This window comes from Heterodontus francisci, chromosome 41 (assembly GCF_036365525.1).
Source record: "Heterodontus francisci isolate sHetFra1 chromosome 41, sHetFra1.hap1, whole genome shotgun sequence".
NCBI classification, from domain to species: domain Eukaryota; kingdom Metazoa; phylum Chordata; class Chondrichthyes; order Heterodontiformes; family Heterodontidae; genus Heterodontus; species Heterodontus francisci.
In genome coordinates this window covers 31,671,174-31,695,950 of record NC_090411.1, presented here as the reverse complement: position 1 = coordinate 31,695,950, position 24,777 = coordinate 31,671,174, and the positions used below count along the sequence as shown (strand labels likewise).

The 24,777-nt window shown below is 42.5% G+C and overlaps 2 protein-coding genes across 2 annotated transcripts; both read left to right on the top strand.

Annotated features, from left to right (window-relative positions):
* The first annotated feature begins 1,378 nt into the window (after positions 1-1,378).
* Positions 1,379-14,555, top strand: LOC137353551 (ferritin heavy chain, oocyte isoform-like). Its single transcript, XM_068019918.1, has 4 exons — positions 1,379-1,480; positions 12,107-12,253; positions 13,641-13,766; positions 14,409-14,555. Exons 1-4 carry the CDS (start codon positions 1,379-1,381, stop codon positions 14,553-14,555), a joined length of 522 nt encoding a protein of 173 aa, XP_067876019.1.
* A 4,653-nt stretch (positions 14,556-19,208) lies between these two features.
* On the top strand, positions 19,209-23,252 carry LOC137353675 (ferritin heavy chain, oocyte isoform-like). Its single transcript, XM_068020035.1, has 4 exons — positions 19,209-19,310; positions 20,117-20,263; positions 22,089-22,214; positions 23,106-23,252. Exons 1-4 carry the CDS (start codon positions 19,209-19,211, stop codon positions 23,250-23,252), a joined length of 522 nt encoding a protein of 173 aa, XP_067876136.1.
* The last annotated feature ends 1,525 nt before the right edge of the window (positions 23,253-24,777 follow it).

The window sequence follows — 24,777 nt, the reverse complement described above, 5'->3', positions numbered from 1 at the left end:
ATCAATTTTCCAAGCCATCTTAATTTGGATTGAATTATGCAAAATGGGATTTCCATTAACAAACTCATACAATTACACTATGAATTGCTGATTCTGAACAGATTCAGTTTGAGGAAAGCCAACACCAAATACATCATGGACAAGGTTCAACACAAGAGATAAGGAAAAATGGAAGACTGTGCAATTGGAGGAAATTTTCAAATATGGGTGGAGATTTGGTTCTGAAATAGGAGACAGAGTAGGAATAATGGATATGTACTCCAAACTATGGCTCGTCATCCTTTCCTGGGATCTATACTGGGGCCTCAGCATTTTGTTATATTTTTATCTGATATCAATAAAGGAATAGAGTGCAGTATATGCAAATTTGTTGATGCCACTATGTTGGGTAGCGCAGTTAGTAGTGTAAATTGGAGCAGAAATTTGCAAAGGGACATTGATAGATTAAGTGAAATTAAGCAAAAAAGTTATGAATGATGGAGTTTAATGTGAAGACAAGGTTCCAAGTACAGAAATTAATAAGAACTAGTGGACAGATACAAAAAAAACTGAAGAAACAAAATCAATGTTTGTCTCTCTAGAGGGCTGAAAATCAAAGTGGTGGAGGTTATGTTACAGTTGTATAAAGCTTGGGGTTAACCACATCTGAAGTACTGTGTTCATTCAGTTCTATTGGCCTTGGGGGCACAGCACTGATTCACCAGAATGATACCAGGGCTAAATGACTTAAATTATAAGGTCACTTTGCACAGTCTGTATTCCCTGGAGTATTGAAGATTAAGGGATGATTATAATTGAGGTGTTGAAGATAATTAATGGGTTTAATAATGTAGATAGAAACTATTTCCTCTGGAACAGATTCAGATTAGGCAATTCATGGATGATATTAGGAAGCATTTCTTCACAACAAGGAATATTGAAATCTGGAACTCTCTTCCCCAAAATGGATCAAGTCAACATTTCAAAATTGATGTTGTTAGGTTTTTGTGAGTTAAGATCATGAAATCATATTGAACCAAGGCAGGTAAATGGCATTAAGACACAGAGCAGCCATGATCTAATTGAATGGTGGAACAGACTTGAATTGGCCTCCTCCTGTTCCTTTGTTCCAATCACAGAATAATCTTGGAAACCAACCTGCATTCCACATCCCTGATTGGCTCTGGGTATCTCACCCCACCCACTGCTCCTTAATTGGTGCTTCGAGGCATGGAAGATTCCTGACTGGCTATCAGGGATTGTCAATCATCATTGGTGATGTCATTCCCTGTTTGAATGCAGGCTGATCCAGTTGCATAAATACAAGAGCTTGTGAGGGAAGTGGTTAGATTGCTGTTGTTGTGTTTGAATTTAACTTCTTTTAGTAGTCGAAGTGAAGATGGTTTCCCAAGTGCGTCAGAACTACCACAAGGACTGTGAGGATGCTGTTAACCAGCAGATCAACCTGGAGCTCTATTCCTCCTATGTTTACCTGTCCATGGTGAGTTTTGTATTTTTTTGGGGGACCTAATTCAAAATTCAGGCTGTGATGTCCTTGTATGCTGTTGGTTAATGAATTGGCTTTAGAATGTATCTCAATAGCCCTCCCTAGACTTAATCCAGTGGATTATGTTTAATAGTACTTCTGTAGAAGGTCTTATTAACAGACTGCTCCCGGATCTGTAGTTGTCTTAATCTGGGATGTTTTATACCTGAAACCAGCTCCATGGTTCCATAAAACTTGTAATTGAGGATTCTTCTTGAAGTATTAACTTGGTCAAATTTGTAACTTGGCTGAAAACAATTAACATTAATTGGGTGACTAGTGAGTGAAATATGGACTGGTTTTGCCCACTTTTTTTTTTAAGAGATACAGCACTGAAACAGGCCCTTCGGTCCACTGAGTCTGTGCTGACCATCAACCACCCATTTATAGTAATCCTACACTAATTCCATATTCCTATCTCATCCCCACCTGTCCCTATGTCTCCCTACCACCTACCTATACTAGGGGCAATTGCTAATGGCCAATTTACCTATCAACTGGCAAGTCTTTGGCATGTGGGAGGAAACCGGAGCACCCGGAGGAAACCCACGCAGACACGGGGAGAACTTGCAAACTCCACACAGGCAGTACCCAGAATTGAACCCTGTAAGGGTTCCAGCTGGAGCTGTAAGGCTGCGGTGCTAACCACTGTGCTGCCCAATGTTTGCTAATTGAGTGAAATTCTTTGAATCCTCTCTGTATGGAACCTGGATCTTGGTACTTGATCGTGCCAAAGTGTTAAAATGCTGAATATGAAAGGCTTTACTTTTTTTTTTAAATCCCTGATATTGGACCTGAATTGGTGAAGGGGTGGAGGGGGAAGGGAAGAATGTCCCACTGAAATTTCAGCTTTCAACCTGCACTTGGACCATTAATACTTTCAACCAAAAAATATTATGGATCCCTCTTGTCTAATTTTAGCCACTTGCCTTGTTCCTACTTCATGAGGAGGGACTTTCAACCTTTTCAGAAAAGATTAATGAAGCCAATTGTGCTTTGTGTAAGAATCATACTTTCTCCCTTAAACTGTAAATGCTTTCAAAAGCAAGGTATTGAAGTTATGAATGGGTAAATCATCTACTACGATACAACCACCATTTTTGATGTGACCATGGAGGAGATTTGTATCTGACCTGGCTTTCTGCACTTTTTCTTTGTCTCTACCTGCAGTCCTATTACTTTGACCGGGATGATGTTGCCCTGCATCACTTTGCTGAGTTCTTCAAGGAGCAGTCACATGAGGAATGGGAGCACGCTGAGAAACTGATGAAATTCCAGAATAAACGTGGAGGCCGAATCATCTTTGAGGACATCAAGGTTGGATTGTAACTAAGGAGTCTTCTGTAATGTCATTTTTGGTTGCTAAAAAGATGTTTCCTCATGATCACCCATAAGTTCCCAATCCAGTGTGATTTAATGAGTAAAATTGCTAGTGTTAGTGATATGACGATGGGGGTTATGACTGGCCACCTGAGCTAATGAATATAGGAGGATCCCTAAATGTGCATGCTCAGAAGGAATGAGTTTGTGCACCATAAATTAACTATTGGCTCCAATTTTATGGGTTTGGCTTGGAAACTATTTTGGAGAATATGAATCACAGATGTAAACTTCCATGGATGAAGTAATTTGAAGTTGGTTTTTTCCCTTAAAGTGTAACTGGGAATGGAGTTTCTTGACTCTGCCCTGCCATTTTTAGCCAATGAACTGATCTAATAGTCTCCACCCTTCATACTTCCTCATAATATTGAGGTGGACAGAATAACTTCTGTTGCTTTTAACCCTGTTGACCTTGAGCATAACATCCCTTGGACTTTGCACTCCCACTAACAGGACTACTATTTTGTTCCAGAAGCCAGAGCAGGATGAGTGGAGCAATGGTCTGGAGGCAATGCAGAGAGCTCTGCAGATGGAGAAGGATGTGAACCAGAGTCTGCTGGATCTGCATAAACTCTCCACTGGCAACACTGACCCTCATGTAAGTTAATATTGGAATGAGTTTTCAGGTTTAGGGTGATGATTAGAATCTGCACTTAACTGTGGTAGAATTCCATATTTTTTGTTTCTTGAAAAATAAAAGGCCATCCATACAGCAGATCTGGATCACTAAACTGTTCAGAAGGCACTTGGTTTGTCTGGTGTTAATTTTGAGTTTACTCCCAGTGTAATGGAATTGACTTGCCACAGAGGGTAAATATATTGACAGAATCAGAATGATTTCCTTCTGTGCTGACCACTTGGCCTGCTGTCTGTGCTTGTTCTGTAGAGCAAGTCTCACTCCCATGTACAGTACTTGCACCACTAAATCCCAGTGCAAATAATCTTATCCCATGAGGATACTTGCCTTTTTAAGCAAACTATAATGACCTAGTTTTGCTCTTTTTTTTTTTTTGCCCTCAATTCATAGAATTGATGACTTGCCACTTTTTATAGTTTTTGTTTAGCTAAATGTATGCACCCCAAGTGCAGTACTTTTCCCATCTATTTTTTTTTCAATCTCAAAGGATTAAGAATAACTTCTGGAGAATATCATGAAAATGTCTATTTCAGCTGGCTTTTTTTTTTCTCTTTTTCATGTTCTAGTTGTGTGACTTCCTGGAGACTCACTACTTGGATGAGCAAGTGAAGATGATCAAGAAGCTTGGAGATCACATCACCAACCTGAAGAGACTGGGAGCCCCTGACAATGGCATGGGAGAGTACCTGTTTGACAAACACACGCTGAGTTGACTGGGATTCGATACATGGTGAAAATCAAGTGTGAACCAATTCTAGTGAATGCTTTGTCTGTGATTAACTTTGTTTTCTCCCTATTCCTGTACTTTGAAATAAAAGTATTAATCATTGAACTGATTCTGTGTATAATTCAGTCACTGATTTGATTATTCAAACTGCCAATGTAACTAGCTATATAACATCATTTTACATTGAAACTTTTTGGCATTCTTTTTAAGAATCCTACTTGGGAAGTAGTGACAGGACATTAGATTTTCTACATCAAGCTGAGCTTCATCCTTTTTTTTTATGAAAAGGAAATTATTTAATAAAATTTGTTAGAGTTCTTTGAAGATGTGACAGCCAAGGTGAATAAATGGGAATTTGTATTTAGATTTCAAAGGCATTTGATAAGGTGCCATAAAAGTTACTGCACAAGATACCACTGCATGGTGGTGAGGGTAATATTAGCCAGGATTGGTTAATGGAATAAAAGGGTCATTTTCAGATTTGCAAACTGTAAATAGTGGTTGCTACAGGGATCAGTGCTGGGGCCTTAATTATCTCCATCTGTACCAATGATTTGGATGGAGTGAGTTCTAGTAGCCACACTTCCAGATGATGTGAAAATAGGTGAGAAGGTAAGTTGAGAATGCAGAAATATTGATGAGTGGGCGGGGGGAAAATTGGCAGAGGGAAATTGGAAACCTGAGGTTCTCCATTTTGGTAGGAAGAATAGAGAAGCCAAATACTTAAATGGCAAGACAACAAACTGCTGTACTACAGAGGACTGTGTCCTCATGTATGGAACACAGCTAGGATGGCAAATGGAATGTTTTGCCTTTATTCCAAGGGGAATGGCCTATAAAATTAGGCAAGTCTTGTTACATGTGTACAAGCTGTGGCCAAGAGTACACCTAGAATGCAGTTTATTCCTTTTTAAGGAGAGATGCATGCATTGGAGGCAGTTCAGAGAAGCTGGGCTGAAGGGGTTTCCCTGTGAAGAAAGGTTGGTTCCCAATAGATGTTCTTACTGAGATTGAGGATGTTTTCCTCATGGGGAATCTAGAACTAGGCAGCATAAGGGTGGCCCCCTTGAAGATGGGTGAGGTATCTCTTCTAAGGGTTGTGAATCTTTGACATTCTCTGAGAGCAATGGAGGATGTCATTGTATATCTCTGAAAAGCTGAGACAGATTTTCAAACTGTAGGGGAGTTGCCTATTCTTGAAATAGGCAAGAAAAGTGAGCTGGGACCAATATAGATCAGCCATGATCTTATTGAACAGTAGTACAGGCTTAAGGGGCCATTGAGCTGCCTCCTGATCTGAACAAGTTTCCCCCTCTCCTGTCCAACTTGAATGTCAGAGATCAACATCATTTACAAGATTGACCAGTTTCCACACAAGATATTGGGACAAAACAGATACCTGGAATTGGAAGAAACTTTAAATATTGGTAGGGAAATGGTTCAGTGGTAGATGAATAATAAGGGTAGTAGCTCCAATTCACAGGGTGTATTTGGTAATCTCTCCCAGAGATCTTTACTGGGGTCTCAGCTTTTCATCATATTTCTAAATGACATAGATGACGAATAGAGTGCCATAGATTCACATTTGCTGATGACACTAAGTGTAAATTGGAGCAGAAAGTCGTAAAGGGACATTGATAGGCAAAACTGTGATATATGGAGTTCAACATGAGGTCATCCATTTATAGCCTTTCAGTGCAGCAGCTTTTTCGGGAGCAGCGAGTGAGCAGCTGGGAAAGTCAGTTTGAAAGTAAATTTAATTTCCTTTTGTTTTTCGGCGGAGGCCAGGGGGCTGCTGGGTAAGTAAAACACTATATATTTGGGCGGTTTCTGAACCCGAGACACCACACTTGTAGTGTCTCCCACCCGCCCTCCTCCTCTAACCAAAAAAAAAAGGACTCGGTGGGGTGTTTATAAGGTAAGGCTTTTTCGATTTCTCTGGTTTTATTGTGATTGGTAAAAACTTTTTGTTCCTTTTTCATTTAACTAAGTTTAAACTTAAGATTAAAAATGGCAGGAGATCTCAGACCCGTATCATGCTCCTCTTGCTCAATGTGGGAGCTCAGGGACATGGCTGATGACCCTGTCTCCTTCACGTGCAGGAAGTGTGTCCAGCTGCAGCTCTTGTTAGACCGCATGACGGCTCTCGAGCTGCGGATGGACTCACTTTGGAGCATGCGCGATGCTGAGGAGGTCGTGGATAGCACGTTTCGTGAATTGGTCACATCGCAGATTAGGATTGCTGAGGGAGAAAGGGAATGGGTGACCAAAAGGCAGAGAAAGAGCAGGAAGGCAGCGCAGGAGTCCCCTGCGGTCATCTCCCTCCAAAACAAGTATACCGTTTTGGATACTGTTGAGGGAGATGGCTCACCAGGGGAAGGCAGCAATAGCCAGGTCCATGGCACTGTGGCTGGCTCTGCTGCTCAGAAGGGCGGGAAAAAGAGTGGAAGGGCTATAGTCGTAGGGGATTCGATTGTAAGGGGAGTAGACAGGCGGTTCTGTGGTCGAAAACGAGGCTCCCGAATGGTATGTTGCCTCCCAGGTGCACGGGTCAGGGATGTCTCAGATCGGCTGCAGAACATTCTAAAGGGGGAGGGTGAACAGCCAGTTGTCATTGTGCACATAGGCACTAATGATATAGGTAAAAAACGGGATGAGGTCCTACAAGCAGAGTTTAGGGAGTTAGGAGCCAAGTTAAAAAGTAGGACCTCAGAGGTAGTAATCTCAGGATTACTACCAGTGCCACGTGATAGTCAGAGTAAAAATGAAAGAATAGTCAGGATGAATGCGTGGCTTGAGAGATGGTGCAGGAAGGAGGGGTTCAGATTTTTGGGACATTGGGACTGGTTCTGGGGGAGGTGGGACTATTACAAATTGGACGGTCTACACCTGGGCCGGACTGGAACCAATGTCCTTGGAGGTGCTTTTGCTAACGCTGTTGGGGAGGGTTTAAACTAATGTGGCAGGGGTATGGGAACCAATTGAGGTCAGTTGACAATGAGGAGGTAGTAACAAAAGCCTGTAAGAAACTAGATAATGAAGTCAGTGTGACTAAGGGGAAGAGCAGGCAGGGAGCAGATGATGAATATAAAGGGACTGGTGGTCTGAGGTGCATTTGCTTTAATGCAAGAAGTGTAGTTGGTAAGGCAGATGAACTTAGGGCTTGGATTAGTACCTGGGAGTATGATGTTATTGCTATTACTGAGACTTGGTTGAGGGAAGGGCATGATTGGCAACTAAATATCCCAGGATATCGATGCTTCAGGCGGGATAGAGAGGGAGGTAAAAGGGGTGGAGGAGTTGCATTACTGGTCAAAGAGGATATCACAGCTGTGCTGAAGGAGGGCACTATGGAGGACTCGAGCAGTGAGGCAATATGGACAGAACTCAGAAATAGGAAGGGTGCGGTAACAATGTTGGGGCTGTACTACAGGCCTCCCAACAGCGAGCGTGAGATAGAGGTACAAATATGTAAACAGATTATGGAAAGATGTAGGAGCAACAGGGTGGTGGTGATAGGAGATTTTAATTTTCCCAACATTGACTGGGATTCGCTTAATGTTAGAGGTCCAGATGGAGCAGAATTTGTAAGGAGCATCCAGGAGGGTTTTCTAGAGCAGTATGTAAATAGTCCAACTCGGGAAGGGGCCATACTGGACCTGGTGTTGGGGAATGAGCCCGGCCAGGTTGTTGAAGTTTCAGTAGGGGACTACTTTGGGAATAGTGATCACAATTCCGTAAGCTTTAAAATACTCATGGACAAAGACGAGAGTGGTCCTAAAGGAAGAGTGCTAAATTGGGGGAAGGCCAACTATACCAAAATTCGGCAGGAGCTGGGAAATGTAGATTGGGAGCAGCTGTTTGAAGGTAAATCCACATGTGATATGTGGGAGGCTTTTAAAGAGAGGTTGATTAGCGTGCAGGAGAGACATGTTCCTGTGAAAATGAGGGATAGAAATGGCAAGATTAGGGAACCATGGATGACAGGTGAAATTGTGAGACTAGCTAAGAGGAAAAAGGAAGCATACATAAGGTCTAGGCGGCTGATGAAAGACGAAGCTTTGAAAGAATATCGGGAATGTAGGACCAATCTGAAACGAGGAATTAAGAGGGCTAAAAGGGGTCATGAAATATCTTTAGCAAACAGGGTTAAGGAAAATCCCAAAGCCTTTTATTCATATATAAGGAGAAAGAGGGTAACTAGAGAAAGGATTGGCCCACTAAAGGACAAAGGAGGAATGTTATGCTTGGACTCAGAGAAAATGGGTGAGATTCTAAACGAGTACTTTGCATCGGTATTCACCGAGGAGAGGGACATGACGGATGTTGAGGTTAGGAACAGATGTTTGATTACTCTAGGTCAAGTCAGCATAAGGAGGGAGGAAGTGTTGGGTATTCTAAAGGGCATTAAGGTGGACAAGTCCCCAGGTCCGGATGGGATCTATCCCAGGTTACTGAGGGAAGCGAGAGAGGAAATAGCTGGGGCCTTAACAGATATCTTTGCAGCATCCTTAAACACGGGTGAGGTCCCGGAGGACTGGAGAATTGCTAATGTTGTCCCCTTGTTTAAGAAGGGTAGCAGGGATAATCCAGGTAATTATAGACCGGTGAGCCTGACGTCAGTGGTAGGGAAGCTGCTGGAGAAGATACTGAGGGATAGGATCTATTCCCATTTGGAAGAAAATGGGCTCATCAGTGATAGGCAACATGGTTTTGTGCAGGGAAGGTCATGTCTAACCAACTTAATAGAATTCTTTGAGGAAGTGACAAAGTTGATTGATGACGGAAGGGCTGTCGATGTCATATACATGGACTTCAGTAAGGCGTTTGATAAGGTTCCCCATGGCAGGCTGATGGAGAAAGTGAAGGCGCTTGGGGTCCAAGGTGTACTAGCTAGATGGATAAAGAACTGGCTGGGCAACAGGAGACAGAGAGTAGCAGTAGAAGGGAGTTTCTCAAAATGGAGACGTGTGACCAGTGGAGTTCCACAGGGATCCGTGCTGGGACCACTGTTGTTTGTGATATACATTAATGATTTGGAGGAAAGTATAGGTGGACTGATTAGCAAATTTGCAGACGACACTAAGATTGGTGGAGTAGCAGATAGTGAAGGGGACTGTCAGAGAATACAGCAGAATATAGATAGATTGGAGAGTTGGGCAGAGAAATGGCAGATGGAGTTCAATCAGGGCAAATGCGAGGTGATGCATTTTGGAAGATCCAATTCAAGAGTGAACTATACAGTAAATGGAAAAGTCCTGGGGAAAATTGATGTCCAGAGAGATTTGGGTGTTCAGGTCCACTGTTCCCTGAAGGTGGCAACGCAGGTAAATAGAGTGGTCAAGAAGGCATACGGCATGCTTTCCTTCATCGGACGGGGCATTGAGTACAAGAGTTGGCAGGTCATGTTACAGTTGTATAGGACTTTGGTTCGGCCACATTTGGAATACTGCGTACAGTTCTGGTCGCCACATTATCAAAAGGATGTGGATGCTTTGGAAAGGGTGCAGAGGAGGTTCACCAGGATGTTGCCTGGTATGGAGGGCGCTAGCTATGAAGAGAGGTTGAGTAGATTAGGATTATTTTCATTAGAAAGACGGAGGTTGAGGGGGGACCTGATTGAGGTGTACAAAATCATGAGAGGTATAGACAGGGTGGATAGCAAGAAGCTTTTTCCCAGAGTGGGGGTTTCAATTACTAGAGGACACGAGTTCAAAGTGAAAGGGGAAAAGTTTAGGGGGGATATGCGTGGAAAGTTCTTTACGCAGAGGGTGGTGGGCACCTGGAACGCATTGCCAGCGGAGGTGGTAGATGCGGGCACGATGGAGTCTTTTAAGATGTATCTAGACAGATACATGAATGGGCAGGAAGAAAAGAGATACAGAAGCTTAGAAAATAGGCGACATGTTTAGAGAGAGGATCTGGATCGGCGCAGGCTTGGAGGGCCGAAGGGCCTGTTCCTGTGCTGTAATTATCTTTGTTCTTTATCTTTGTTCTTTGTTCTAAATGGGAAGGAGAGGGGAACTGTGGAGGAGCAGAGAGATTAAGGGGTCCATGTACAGGAATTACTAAAAAAACAAGTGGATAGGTACAAAAATGAACTAAAAAGACCATTAGAATAGTCTTCATCTCAAGGGAGCTGTAATATAAAGTGAAGGTTATGCTACCATGATATAAAGCTCTGGTTAGACTACATCTGGAGTACTGTGTTCAGTTCTGATATATTGGCCTTGGAGGGAGTGCAGCACAGATTCACCAGAATGATACCAGAGGCAAATCGGTTAAATTATAAAGACCGTTTGCGCAGACTAGTTTTGTATTCCCTCGAGTACAGAAGATTAAGGGATGATTATAATTGAGGTGATTAATGGATTTAATAAGGTAGATATAGAGAAACTATTTCCTCTCGAACAGGGGGTATAATCTTCAGATTAGAGCGAGGCAGTTCAAGGATGATGTTAGGAAGCATTTCTTCATGAAAAGGGAAATGGAACTCCTCTCCACCACCCCCACCAAAGTGGATCAATTAAACATTTCAAAACTGAGACTATTAGGTTTTTGTGAGGTAAGGTTGTGAAGGGCTATAGAACCAAGACAGGCAAATAGTACTGAGACCCAGGCCTGCCATTGTCTAATTAAATGGTGGAACAGCCTTGAGGGGCTGAATGGCCTCTTCCTGCTCCTTTGTTCCAATCATAGAACAGTCATCCAAATCTGCCAGTATTCCACATCCCTGATTGGTTCTGGGTATCACACCCCACCCCCTCTCCTTAATTGGTGCTTAGATTCATGGAAGATTCCTGATTGGCTATCAGGGATTGTCAATCATCATTTAGATGTCATTCCCTGTTTGAAGGCTGGTTGACCAAGTAGTATAAATACAAGAGCTTGTAAGGGAAGTGGTTAGATTGCTGTTGTTTGAACTCAGCCTGCTAGCAGTAACGGTTAAGATGGCCTCCCAAGTGTGTCAGAATTACCACAAGGACAGTGAGGATGCTGTTAATAAGCAGATTAACCTGGAACTCTATTCCTCCTATGTTTATCTTTCTATGGTGTGTATTGTCCTCTGGCTGTCCTATTTCATGTTTCAGACTGGGATTTTGATGCAATTTGAATAGTTGGAATTTCTCTAGGTCAATGAATTGGATTTATAATGTATCTTTGTAGTCCTCTCCAGACTTTCTCCAGTGAATGCTCTTGAGACAGAAACTCTTGGTCCCTGGTTTGTATTAACTGTCCCAATTTGAGTTTAAATACTTCAGAAGAGCTTTAGGGTTCCATAAGTCCTCTGTTGGAGACTTCATCTTGATAATATATAAACTTGGTCAACTTTTCCAAATTGAATGGAAACAAATTTAATTGGTGACTAGGTAGTGACACATTGGCTGACTAGTTTTGGCCAGTTTTTCTCCCCCTTTCTAAATGAGACTTCAGCACAACAGGATTTCTCTCCACCTGAGATTGGATTCTTGTGTGAAAATGATTCAAAGTCTTAAACTGCTGCCTGTGATTGGTGATGAGTACAAAATGATGTCCTTCAGCATTCAATCAATTAATTAACAGAAGTGAAACTTTAATCCAAAAAGCATAATTGATTTTGGAATGATGCAACCTCATTCTGCTGAGTTAGTCATGGAGAAACTTTCAACATGTGCAGGAAACATTTTGAAGCAATGAGTTTTATGGTATAAGCACTTTGTAAGCCCCTTTATTGAAAAGTTGTCTGAGGTAGTGATGGGTGATTTATCTACCATGTTGCTACTTTTTTCTTTCCAAATCATGGATAAGATTTGAGTCTGACCTGCCCCTCCCTTTTTCATTTCATCTCTATCCACAGTCCTTCTATTTTGACCGGGATGATGTTGCCCTGCGTCACTTTGCTGAGTTCTTCAAGGAACAGTCACATGAGGAACGGGAGCACGCTGAGAAACTGATGAAATTCCAGAATAAACGTGGAGGCCGAATCATCTTGGAGGACGTCAAGGTTAGATTCACTACATTTTGAAGAATTGGCTTGGTGAAAATATACTAGTTAAGCCTGATCTAGTAGATATTGTGTCCAGAAGAGAATTCATGAATGTTGTAGAAATGGATTTTCAGAAGGTCTGAGATTTGTCTAAAACCGATGTGCAAGGATGTCAAGGCTACTTTCTCTCTCCAGTAAAATTGGAGCAGGCGACAGTTGAGAAAATTAAACCACTAGTAAAATTATAATTTGTAATAGGGTCTATAAAGAGCTCAGACCACCAATAATTTGGTGGGTGGACAGGAAGCAATGGATGATTAAGATGGTAGAGGTACTTTTTCAAGAGCTCACTTAATGTAAGGATAGGATTGAATGGTTTGGGTGTGGGAGGGGAGGTGGCTGAAGACAGATGTCATTGGAAGCCAGCTTGTAGATGTGGAAAAAAAAATTGAGTGGTGACCTTTTAGCCTACAGCAAAGAATGTAAAGACAATGAAGTATTATTGCAATTGGTGCTAGATAGACCTCCATTTTGAATGTTCTTTAAGGATAGTCCACTTTATTGATTTGTTTGTGGGGATGTGGGCATTGCTGGCCAGGCCAGCATTTATAGTTCATTGCTAGTGGCCCATGAGAAGGTGGTGGTCAGATTCCTTCCTCAACTGCTGTAGTCCATGTTGGGTAGGTTCACCACAGTGCTGTTGGGAAGGGAATTCAAGAAATTTGACCCAGTGACTTTGAAGGAATGGTGATATAGTTCCAAGTCAAGATGGTGTGTGACTTGGAGGGGAAATTGGTGGTGGTGGCCCCATGCATCTGCTGCCCTTGTCCCTCTAGGTGGTAGAGGTCACTAGTTTGGAAGGTGCTGTCAAAGGAGCCTTGGTGAGTTGCTGCAGTGCATCTTGTAGATGGTACACACTGCTGCCATTGTCTTGTGGTGGAGGGAGTGAATGTTTGTCCCAGCTACAATCCAGCAGGCTGCTTTGACCTGGATGGTGTCGAGCTTCTTGAGTGTTGTTGGAGCTGCACCCATCCAGGCAAGTGGCGAGTATTCCATCACACTCCTGACTTATGCCTTGTAGATAGTGGACAGGCTTTGGGGAGTCAGGAGGTGAGTTACTCACCACAGGATCTCTTGCCTCTGGCTCTTGTTGCCACAGTATTTATTTATATGGTTACTCCAGTTCAGTTTCTGACTTTAAAGCAGATGTTACTGTCAATCAAGTCTAAACACTCAATTACCAAGTGTTTTTTTTTGGGGGTGGGGGTGGGGGAGGGAAATTGAAAGTTTAGGGAGGGTCTCCCTTTGGACAAAGACATCAAACAATGATCCTACTAACACTGACTTGCTCAATCCTTATTAATTTCACCTACTAACTCTTTGACACCTGTTTTTTCCTCTTCAGAAGCCAGAGCAGGATGAGTGGAGCAATGGTCTGGAGGCAATGCAGAGAGCTCTGCAGATGGAGAAGGATGTGAACCAGAGTCTGCTTGATCTGCACAAACTCTCCACTGGCAACACTGACCCTCATGTAAGTTTCTGGTATCTCATTTGGGAAGCTTTCTTGATTTGGTGATCTCAAAGTACTGAATTGGCTGGAGTCATTATTGTAATGTGATAAATATGGCCACTGCTCTTGCATCATGACCAGTGTTTGGGTTAAAGAAAAAATATTGAATTGGACACTGAGAAATGACTCACTCGAGTAGTACCACAACACTTTTACATTCACCTGAAGGCAGACATATCATCCAAAAGACATCACCTGATTGTAGTGCTCAATGCTGCAATGATGTGTTGACCTGAATTATGTGCACCATTCTGAAATGGGATGACAGTGATACCAGTGAGCCATAGTTACTTACCAGTTTTTGTATTGGGATTTTTTTGGAGAGTTGAAGGCTCTGAACCATCTCCGTACACAGTAGGTTTGTTAAAATTTCAAGTGCTCCAATTCTCCATTTCATTGAGATGAGGCAGTACATAAAGCCAATTCAAATTGGAGCTCCAAGGATTAAATGTAACTGAAGAGGTTTCTGCTTTGTAATTCTAAATTACCCTCTGAAGCCTAATCAGACAATCCAGCAATCTCTGCAGCATTTGTATCAGTTGTCCCACCATGGAAGGTGAAACTGTAATCTAATGTGTACTTGATATTTTTTTTTTCTTTCAGTTGTGTGACTTCCTGGAGACTCACTACTTGGATGAGCAAGTGAAGATGATCAAGAAGCTTGGAGATCACATCACCAACCTGAAGAGACTGGGAGCTCCTAACAATGGCATGGGAGAGTACCTGTTTGACAAGCACACGCTGAGTTGACTGGAGTTCTTGAAACATTCATTCTCCACATGGTGGAAATAAAATGTGACCCAATTCTAGTGAATGATTTGGTTGTGGTTTTGTCATTTTCACTGAATATGAAATAAAAGTATGTTCAAGAACTAGTTTCTCTGTATAATTTTATTTGCTGTGATTGTGGATCTTCTGGAGATCCCACTGCCCAAATCATAGCTGTGTAACTTTGTAATACAATGATCACATTTTTTTTTCATGCCTTAAACCTATAGGTGTCCCTCCCAGTCCAGCTCCCTAAACTTGATTCAGAACCTACCCATATTTGGCACAGCAATCTTATCACTGCAAACTGTAATGGTGTTCTATTGGCAGAACTTTTCTTGAATTTGGTACACCACAAAGATCATGTCAATTCTTCCTCATCCAGCAATGGGAATTGGGGGGAAAACCCTCCGCTGGCTGGAGTCATACCTAGCACAAAGGAAGATGGTTGTGGTTCTTGAAGGTCACTGCAGGAGTTCCTCAGGGTATTGTCCTAGGCACAACCATCTTCAGCTGCTTCATCAATGACCTTCCTTTAATCATAAGGTCAGAAGTGGGTATGTTGGCTGATGATTGAACAATGTTCAGCACTATTCGTGACTCCTCAGATACTGAAGCAGTCTGTGTAGAAATGCAGCAAGACCTGGACAATATCCAGGCTTAGGCTGATAAGTGGCAAGTAACATTTGTGCCAGACAATGGTCATCTCCAACGAGAAAGAATCTAACCATCTCCTGTTGAATCCCCCAAAATCAACATCCTAGGGGCTACCATTGACCAGAAACTGGAGTAGCTATATAAATACTGTGTCTACAAGAGCAGGTCAGAGGCTAGGAATCCTGAGGTGAGTAACTCACCTCCTGACTCCCCAAAACTTGTCCACCATCTACAAGGCACAAGTCAGGAGTGTGATGGAATACTCTCCACTTGCCTGGATGAGTGCAGCTCCAACAACACTCAAGAAGCTCAACACCATCCAGGACAAAGCAGCCTGCTTGATTGGCACACCATCTACAAACATTCACTCCCTCCACCACCGATGCACAGTAGCAGCAGTGTGTACCATCTACAAGATGCACTGCAGCAATGCACCAAGGCTCCTTAGACATCACCTTCTAAACCTGTGACCTCTACCAACTAGAAGGACAAGGGCAGCAAATACATGGGAACACCACCACTTGCAAGTTCCCCTCCAAGTCACACCATCCTGACTTGGAACTATATCGCCGTTCCTTCACTGTCGCTGGGTCAAAATCCTGGAACTCCCTTCCTAACAGCACTGTGGGTATATCTACCCCAAATGGACTGCAGCGGTTCAAGAAGGCAGCTCACCACCACCTTTTCAAGGGCAATTAGGGATGGGCAATAAATGCTGGCATAGCCAGTGATGCCCACATCCCTGAATGAATTTTAAAAAAGCATGAAAGCCATACTGTGATTAGGGCAGCGCAGTGGTTAGCACCGCAGCCGCACAGCTCCAGGGACCCGGGTTCAATTCTGGGTACTGCCTGTGCGGAGTTTGCAAGTTCTCCCTGTGACCGCGTGGGTTTTTGCCGGGTGCTCCGGTTTCCTCCCACAGCCAAAGACTTGCAGGTGATAGGTAAATTGGCCATTGTAAATTGCCCCTAGTGTAGGTAGGTGATAGGGAATATGGGGTTAGTATAAATGGGTGGTTGTTGGTCGGCACAGACTCGGTGGGCCGAAAGGCCTGTTTCAGTGCTGTATCTCTAAATAAATAAATGGTGTCATGCTAGGCCCCCACCTGCCAAGAATGAGGCACATTAATTTTGTCATAAACATTGATTTTAAACTGTTACTGGAGTGAAGAAAGGACTTATTAAACAGATCAGCCATGGCTGGAAAAGATATTTGCAATTTAACAGATGGTGCTTGGAAGGACAAAGGACCATTTCCTGACACATTCAACCCAAAATGGACCTTGATCACCAAGTATTGTATTTAAAAGGAGCATTCCAGAGACTGTTAAGGTGATACAATCCAGGACTGGTTATACCAGTTAGTCACATGACTAACCTGCTTGGCAACCTGGGTTTTTCTGAATTGTACAAACAGTTTGGACTCAGAGTATCTGTTTGCTCCTGGACTGAGAAGATCTCTCTCCTGTCTGCTCCCATCTCTTTCTCTCAAGCCTCTGAATCCACTGAAGACAAATGAACCCCAAGAGAGAAAAGTCTCCGACAGCAAACAAGGTTTAAGAAGAATACTGGGCCCCAACGAAAAGCAAGAACTACCTACAATCAAGGACTCTACAGTGAGCTCGAAGAACTGTAACAAAAACACTTCAGATATTGCCTCAAACTTTTCACTTTATTTTTTCTTCTGCTCTTTTCTGTCTCTGTTTGCATGTGTGTATCGCGTATGCATGCTAGCATGGGCATGTCATGTAGGCGTCAACTGAATTAGAGTTTAAGTTTAATAAGTTTCAACCTTTCTTCTTTAAACCTAAGAAAACCCGTTTATGCCAGTTTCTTTGCCTTGTAATTGGAAAGCGGTGAACAAGGATTCACCAAGGGGGAGCTAAAGACACAGTGTGTTTAAAATTAACCCCTGTTACGGTAAGACCAGGTGAAGACTGAAAGGGAACCCTAGACCTCTTTCTCACCTGGTCGTAACAATGGGTACACTGAGTCCGTAAGATGAGTGGCAATCCTGTTGAGAATAACCCTTGCAAGAAGTTTTCCCGCTATGGAGAGAAGTGAAATACCACAATGATTGTCACTGATGGACCTGCTTCCCTTCCGTATGTTTAGGTGAGTTATGGAAGAAACTTTGTAATCTTGGGAAACAATGACCTGGTTCCAGGTTAAGCAGAAGAGGCTAGTGAGTTTCCTAACCAAGTGAGCTCCTCCGTACTTGGCTGCTTCTGTGGAATACCATCGGTCCCCGGAGACTTACCCACAGACAGTTGCTTTATGGCCTTGGTGAGTTCAGCTCCAGATGGATCGAGGGCAAGCTCATCCAGAATGTGATGCTGTGGAAGTGTTGCAATGGCATCATCACACACTGTGTTTTCTTGGTTCAGGAGATTGTTAAAATGATCTGCCTGACAAGAGAGAATCTCATTCCTGTTTGTTAGGACCTGATTGCCGTCTGCTAAGAGGATGGGTTTCATACCATTGGTTATGGGGCCAGAGACAGATCAGAGACCTTCATGGAGAGCCCTCAGGTTGTGCTTATCAAGAGCTTCCTGAAGCTACTAAACAATGGACTTTTACAGCTGTTAAATTTAATGGGTGAAACTCCACATCAAACTTTACAGTGACTGAGCAACAGAGTTCTGTCTGAAGCTCCCCATTGATCCACTTTCCATTTCCCCAACTTACCAATTGGTTTCCAGATTCACTGTGGACTCTCTGGTGCAGGTCAGTCTCTTTCAATCTATTGTGGTCAACATTGTGAATCTTGGTATCATGGACTCATTCTGGATCCACTAAGATGCCCATCAACTCTCCAAGAGATGTGTTAACAAGAATCCAGTTGCGCCCAGCACCATATACAGGATGGAATTTCCATTCACAACAGAGAAAAACACTTTGCGATATTTTTTTGAAGCTGTAATTCTGAGAACAGTGACACTACCAACCGTCTCAGAAATCCCTCCATGCAATTCCACCCTGCGCGGAGTGCTGGGCCTACACACTCTCTACTCCATCACAATCATCTCCCCTCCAGATACACCCTGGCATTCCATCTTGCCCTATAGTGAAAAGCTGTCTATGCCGGAGTCCTCCGCTATTCCATTGGGGATCCGACGTGGAGAGTTGAATCACAGACTCCCAGGCTGCCTGCAGGAGCCGTGTTTCCTGTGTGTGTGCAGTCTCAGAGTTTGCAGCCCTTCTTCCATTATTTGAGGAGGCCGCTCCTCTAATTTTGGTTGCATTTCAGTCCCATACTCCTAATCTTGGAATAGCTGGTGTGGAGGGGAGAGGGTGCTTGGAGAACCTCCTCATGGGTCTGCTCCTGGGCCTGGCCACCCACAGGTCCAGACAGATAGGGGTGTTTTCGCTTGCTGTCTGACTCTCTTCTGCAGCTATATATATACCCTGGTGTCTCTGGAGAGGGAGCAAACAGCGTCCATCGATACCCTTGAGATTGTCGCAACCAGTGGGTACCGGAAGGACTGGAGTGCTTGGTGGATACAGGGAGAAATATTATAATTTGAAAAGTTTTTATGTTAGTTTTATTATCATCTTGAACTCATTGTTTGTGCCCCTTTAAAAGGGGGAACTTATGGTTTCAGGGCTTAAGTGCTGCTGATTAATGAGTTAATCATCCTAATTGATTAACCAGAAGAGTTGAGATGTTTCCAGATTCAATTTGAGGACAGTCAAAGAACCCAACAGCAATAATCATCTAAACCTCTGTATTCCAAAGCTCTGATTGGTTCTGGGTCTCACATCCCAACATGCCCCCTCCCCTTTGTTAATTGGTTAATTGGTGCCTGGATTCATGGGAGATTCCTGACTGGCTATCAGGGATTGTCAATCATTATTACTGATGTCATTCCCTGGTTGAATGCAGGCTGACCCAGTGATATAAAAACAAGAGTTTGTGTTAGGATAATGTCTGGTTGTTGTGTTTTGGACTTAGTTTCTGTTAATAGTGTAAGTTAAGATGGCTTCCCAAGTGTGTCAGAACTACCATAAAGACTGTGAGGATGCTGTTAACAAGCAGATTAACCTGGAGCTCTATTCCTCCTATGTTTACATATCTATGGTGAGTTTTTATTTTTGGGGTCTGATTTCAAAGTGAAGGCTGTGACATCATTGTATTCTGATCAAGTAGAATTTCTCTCAATGAACTGGTTTTAGAATGTATATTTATTGTCCTCCCCAGCCTTAATCCAATAAATATTTTTGATTGTGATCTTAAGGCTGGTGTCATTAACAGCTTCCTTCTAGATATTCCTATTCTGAAACCAACTCCAGAATTTCATGAAGTTTAATTTAGAATTTATCTTCAAGATGCAAAAACCTAGTCAATATTTGCAACTTGTATTGAAACAATTAAATTTTAAAGTGTGACCCGTTAGTGAAACACTGACTCCTTTTGCCCAGTTTTCTCCTTTTTTTGCTAATTGAGTGTCCTGTTGTGCTCAAGTCCTCCTCACGGAGGCTGGACCCTTACACTTGATGATAGCTATTGTGTGTGAGCTGTTTTTTTTTCTCTTCCTTCTGATTTTTAGACTTTCTTCTGAAAATGAAAGCTAGTCCTACTGATTGACCTAAATGCAGGTTGAGAGCTGAAATAATGATTGCTTCAAAGAAGCAATATTGCTCCCTAATACCATTGCTTGTCTTTAGCTACTTCACAGGGAGGGTCTTTCACCAAATTCAGAAAAGATGAACGAAGCATTGAATTTGACTTGCAACAAAAGTTTTATTCCTGAAACTGTAGACCCCTTTAATTGAAAGCAAGGTGATAAGGTAGTGAATGGGTGACTTATCTACCATGATGTTGCTACCAATTTTGACTTGACCATGGATGAGATTTGGGTCTGACCATTTTTTTTTTACCTGCAGTCCTATTACTTTGACCGGGATGATGTTGCTCTGCGTCACTTTGCTGAGTTCTTCAAGGAGCAGTCACATGAAGAACGGGAGCATGCTGAGAAACTGATGACATTCCAGAATAAACGTGGAGGCCGAATCATCTTGGAGGACATCAAGGTTGGATTCAATTGACTGAAGAATTGGCTTAGTGAAAATATGCCAGTTAAGCCTGATCTGATAGATCATCTGTCATTGATGTTGTGGCCAAAGGAGGATTTGTGAATGTTTGTAGAAATGGATTATCAGAAGGTTGAGATTTCTGGGTAAAACTGATGTGTGGATTTTGAGACTTTTTTTTTCTGTCCAGTAAAACTGGAGCAGGAGGCAGTTGAAAAAAAAAATAAACCTAGCGAAATGGTATTCTAGTCTAGAAAGAGCTCAGAACAATGTTATGGGTGATCATGATGGTGTATGTACTTTTGAGCCCTCATCCTATGTAAGGATAGTGAGTGACTGTAGGGTTGTGGTAGCTGAAAACTAAAGTCATTAGAAGCTGGCTTGCAGGTAGTTAATTGTGGTGGTGGGCTTCATCCTAAGGCACAATATAAAAGCAAAGAAATGTTACTGCATTTGGTGCTAGATAGACTTCACTTGAATATTTTTTTTTTTATAATTGGACAGTGGTAAACAAGGATTCACCAAGGGGAGCTAAAGTGTTTAAGAATAAAACTCTTACAGTAAGACTAGGTGAAGGCTGAAGGGGAACCCTAGACATTTTTCTCCTGGTTGTAACAAGGCATTTGACAAGGTGCCACATAACAGGTTATTGTGCAAAGTAGAAGCTCATGGTGTAGGGGATAACACATTTGCATGGATAGAAGGCTAGCTGGCAGAAAACCGTATACATAAATGGGTCCTTTTTCTGATTAGCAGAGTGTGATTAGAGTCCTGCTGGAATCTGTGGGGGGCCTCAACTTTTTACAATTGATATCAATGACTGAGGGGAGCAATGGCTTGGTAGCTAAATTTGCCTATGACAAAAGATAGGAAAGTATGTTGTGAAGACACCAGGAGCTTGTAGACTGATCTAGATAGGTTGAGCAAGTGGGCAAAAATCTGGCAGATGGAATAAAATGTCAAGTTATTCACTTTGGCAGGAAGAATTAAAAATGCAGGATATTACTTAAATGGAGAACAACCTCAATTTTGAGGTACAGTCGAAGGGCCTGTTTCAGTGCTGTATCTCTCTGACTCTAGTGCAGGAATCCATTGGTATGCAAGTACAGCAAGTCACAAAGAAGGCTAATGGAATAAAAGGATGTATTCCAAGAGGAATTGAAAATAAAAATGTTATACAGGGCATTGGTGAAACCATATCTCATACTGTGTAGTTTTGGTCTCCATATTTAATAGAGATGTAAATGTATTGGCAGTTCAGAGGAGATTTACTAGATTATACCTGGAATGAGCAGATTGTCTTATAAGGAAAGGTTAGATAGACTGGGCTTGTTTTCACTAGAGTTTAGAGTGAGGGGAGAGTTGATTGAAGTTTGAGATCCTGAATGGCCTTGATAAAGGTGGAGAATGTTTCTTGTGGGTGAGTCCAGAGTTAGGGGGCACCCTATTAGGACAGATGAGAATCTTTTTGAGGGTTGTGCAACTTTGGGACACTCTGACCCAGAATTTGGTGGAGGCAGGATCATTGAATATTAAAGTGAAGGTAGATTTTTGGGCAAGAGAATTCAGGAGTATGTGGGAGTATGGAATTTGAAACGCAAACTGATGAAGGTGAAGCAGGCTAGAGGGGCTGAATGGCCTACTCTGCTCCTAATTTGTATGTTCGCATTACTGAGGTATCTTTTTTTCGGACAAAGTCTAGGGAAGGTGTCCCTCTGGATTAAGACATCAAGAATTAACGTGATCCTCCTAACCTGATACTCAGGACTAACTAATCCTTGTTAGTTACAGTGGGTGAAATTAACTAATTTATTTTTTCTTCCAGAAGCCAGAGCAGGATGAGTGGAGCAATGGTCTGGAGGCAATGCAGAGAGCTCTGCAGATGGAGAAGGATGTGAACCAGAGTCTGCTGGATCTGCACAAACTCTCCACTGGCAACACTGACCCTCATGTAAGTTTCTTGAAATGAGACATCAGAAGCTGTCTCACTCTCCTGATGTACTGAATTGGCTGGAGTCATTATTGTAATGTGGTAAACATGGCAACCACTTTACATAATCATGTGGGTTAAGAATAATTGTTCACCAGGACACAGATGACCAACACTTTAGTACTGCAATACTTTTACAACCACCTGAGGGCAGACTACATTCCATCCAATAGACATGCTGACTTCGGCTCTTTTAATGCTGAAATATAATGTTGCCCTGGATTATGAGCACCACTTTTTTTAATAAAGGTGATTGGCAAAAAAAGCAACAGCGACATGAAGAAAAACTTGTTTATGCAGCAAGTGGTTGGGATCTGGAATTCACTGTGGTGAAGGCAAATTCTCATTCAAGAGAATTGGATATTTGAAAAGTGAATTTGCAGGGCTACAGGGGAATGGGAATAGAGTTGCTCTGCAGAGCCAGCATGGACATGACCAGCCAAATGGCCACTTGCTGTGCTGTAACCATTCTGATTCTAAATGGAATGATGCTGAGACAGTGGTACCAGTGAACCGCTGGTTAACACTTGTTTTTTTTTCAGTTGAAGGCTCCGATGGAAGCTAAGTCTGAACTATCTCCGTACCCAGTAGCTTTGTTTATATAAAAACAAAATCTCATGTGTGATCAGCTTCAATATTTCACTTTAGATGAGGCAGTACATAAAGCAGATTCAAACTGGAGCTCCAAGGATTAAATGTAACTGAAGTTTCTGCTTTCCAATACTAAATTACCCTTGGAGGAAACTTAATATGACAATCCATCAATCTCTGCAGCATTTGTATCCATTTCCCCACAATCCAATAACCATGGAAAGTGAAACAGATCTTATTTGTACTTTTTTTTTCTTTCAGCTTTGTGACTTCCTGGAGACTCACTACTTGGATGAGCAAGTGAAGATGATCAAGAAGCTTGGAGATCACATCACCAACCTGAAGAGACTGGGAGCCCCTGACAATGGCATGGGAGAGTACCTGTTTGACAAGCTCACCCTGAGTTGATTGGGGTTCTAAAATCTTAGTTCTATACATGGTGGAAATGAAAAGAATATAAATTCTAGTGAATGCTTTGGTTGTAGTAATTGCCAATTTTCTCATCATTTCACTGTATATGGAATAAAAGTATTTGTCATGAACTAGTTTGTCTAATTAAGTAACTGATCTGATTGGAGGAGCATATATGCAGGGAAATCACAGATCATCTGACATGAGGGAGTCTTTCAAATGTCAGCTGATTAGAATCCAGGACCAGCATCTTCCTGTGAGGAAGAAAGGCAAGTTTTGGGAAGCTTGGATAACACTGGATATTGTGAGCCTTTTCAAAAAGAAAAAGGGAGCATTTGTAAGGGCTGGAAGGCTAGGAACAGATGAAGTACTTGAGGAATATAAAGACAGTAGGAAGGAACTTAAGCAAGGAGTTAGGAGGGCTAAAAGGGGGTCATGAAAAGTCATTAGCAAACATGATTAAGGAACATCCTAAGGCTTTTTATACATATATAAAGAGCACAAGGGTAACCAGGGAAAGGGTTGGCCCACTCAAGGACAGAGATAGGAATCTATGCATGGAGCCAGAGGAAATGGGCAAGGTGCTAAATGAGTACTTTGCATCAGTATTCACCAAGGAGAAGGACTTGGTGGATGATGAGCCCAGGGAAGGGAGTGCAGATAGTCTCAATCATCTCATTATCAAAAAGGAGGAGGTGTTGGGTGTCTTGCAAAGCATTAAGATAGATAAGTCCCCAGGGCCTGATGGGATCTACCCTAGAATGCTGAGGGAGGCAAGGGAAGAAATTGCTGGGGCCTTGACAGAAATCTTTGCATCCTCACTGGCTACAGGTGAGGTCCCGGAGGACTGGAGAATAGCCAATGTTGTTCCTTTGTTTAAGAAGGGTGGCAAGGATAGTCCAGGAAATTATAGGCCGGTGAGCCTTACATCAGTGGTAGGGAAACCATTAGAGAGGATTATTTGGGACAGGATTTACTCCCATTTGGAAACAAATGAACTTATTAGCGAGAGGCAGCATAGTTTTGTGAAGGGGAGGTCGTGTCTTACTAATTTGATTGAGTTTTTTGAGGAAGTGACGAAGATGATTGATGAAGGAAGGGTGGTGGATGTTGTCTATATGGACTTTAGTAAAGCCTTTGACAAGGTCCTGCATGGCAGATTGGTACAAAAGGTGAAGTCACACGGGATCAGAGGTGAGCTGGCAAGATGGATACAGAACTGGCTCGGTCATAGAAGACAGAGGGGAGCAGTGGATGGGTGTTTTTCTGAATGGAGGGATGTGATTAGTGGTGTTCCGCAGGGATCAGTGCTGGGACCTTTGCTGTTTGTAGTATATATAAATGATTTGGAAGAAAATGTAGCTGGTCTGATTAGTAAGTTTGCGGACGACACAAAGGTTGGTGGAGTTGCGGATAATGATGAGGATTGTCAGAGGATACAGCAGGATGTAGATCGGTTGGAGACTTAGACGGAGCAATGGAAGATGGAGTTTAATCCGGACAAATGTGAGGTAATGCATTT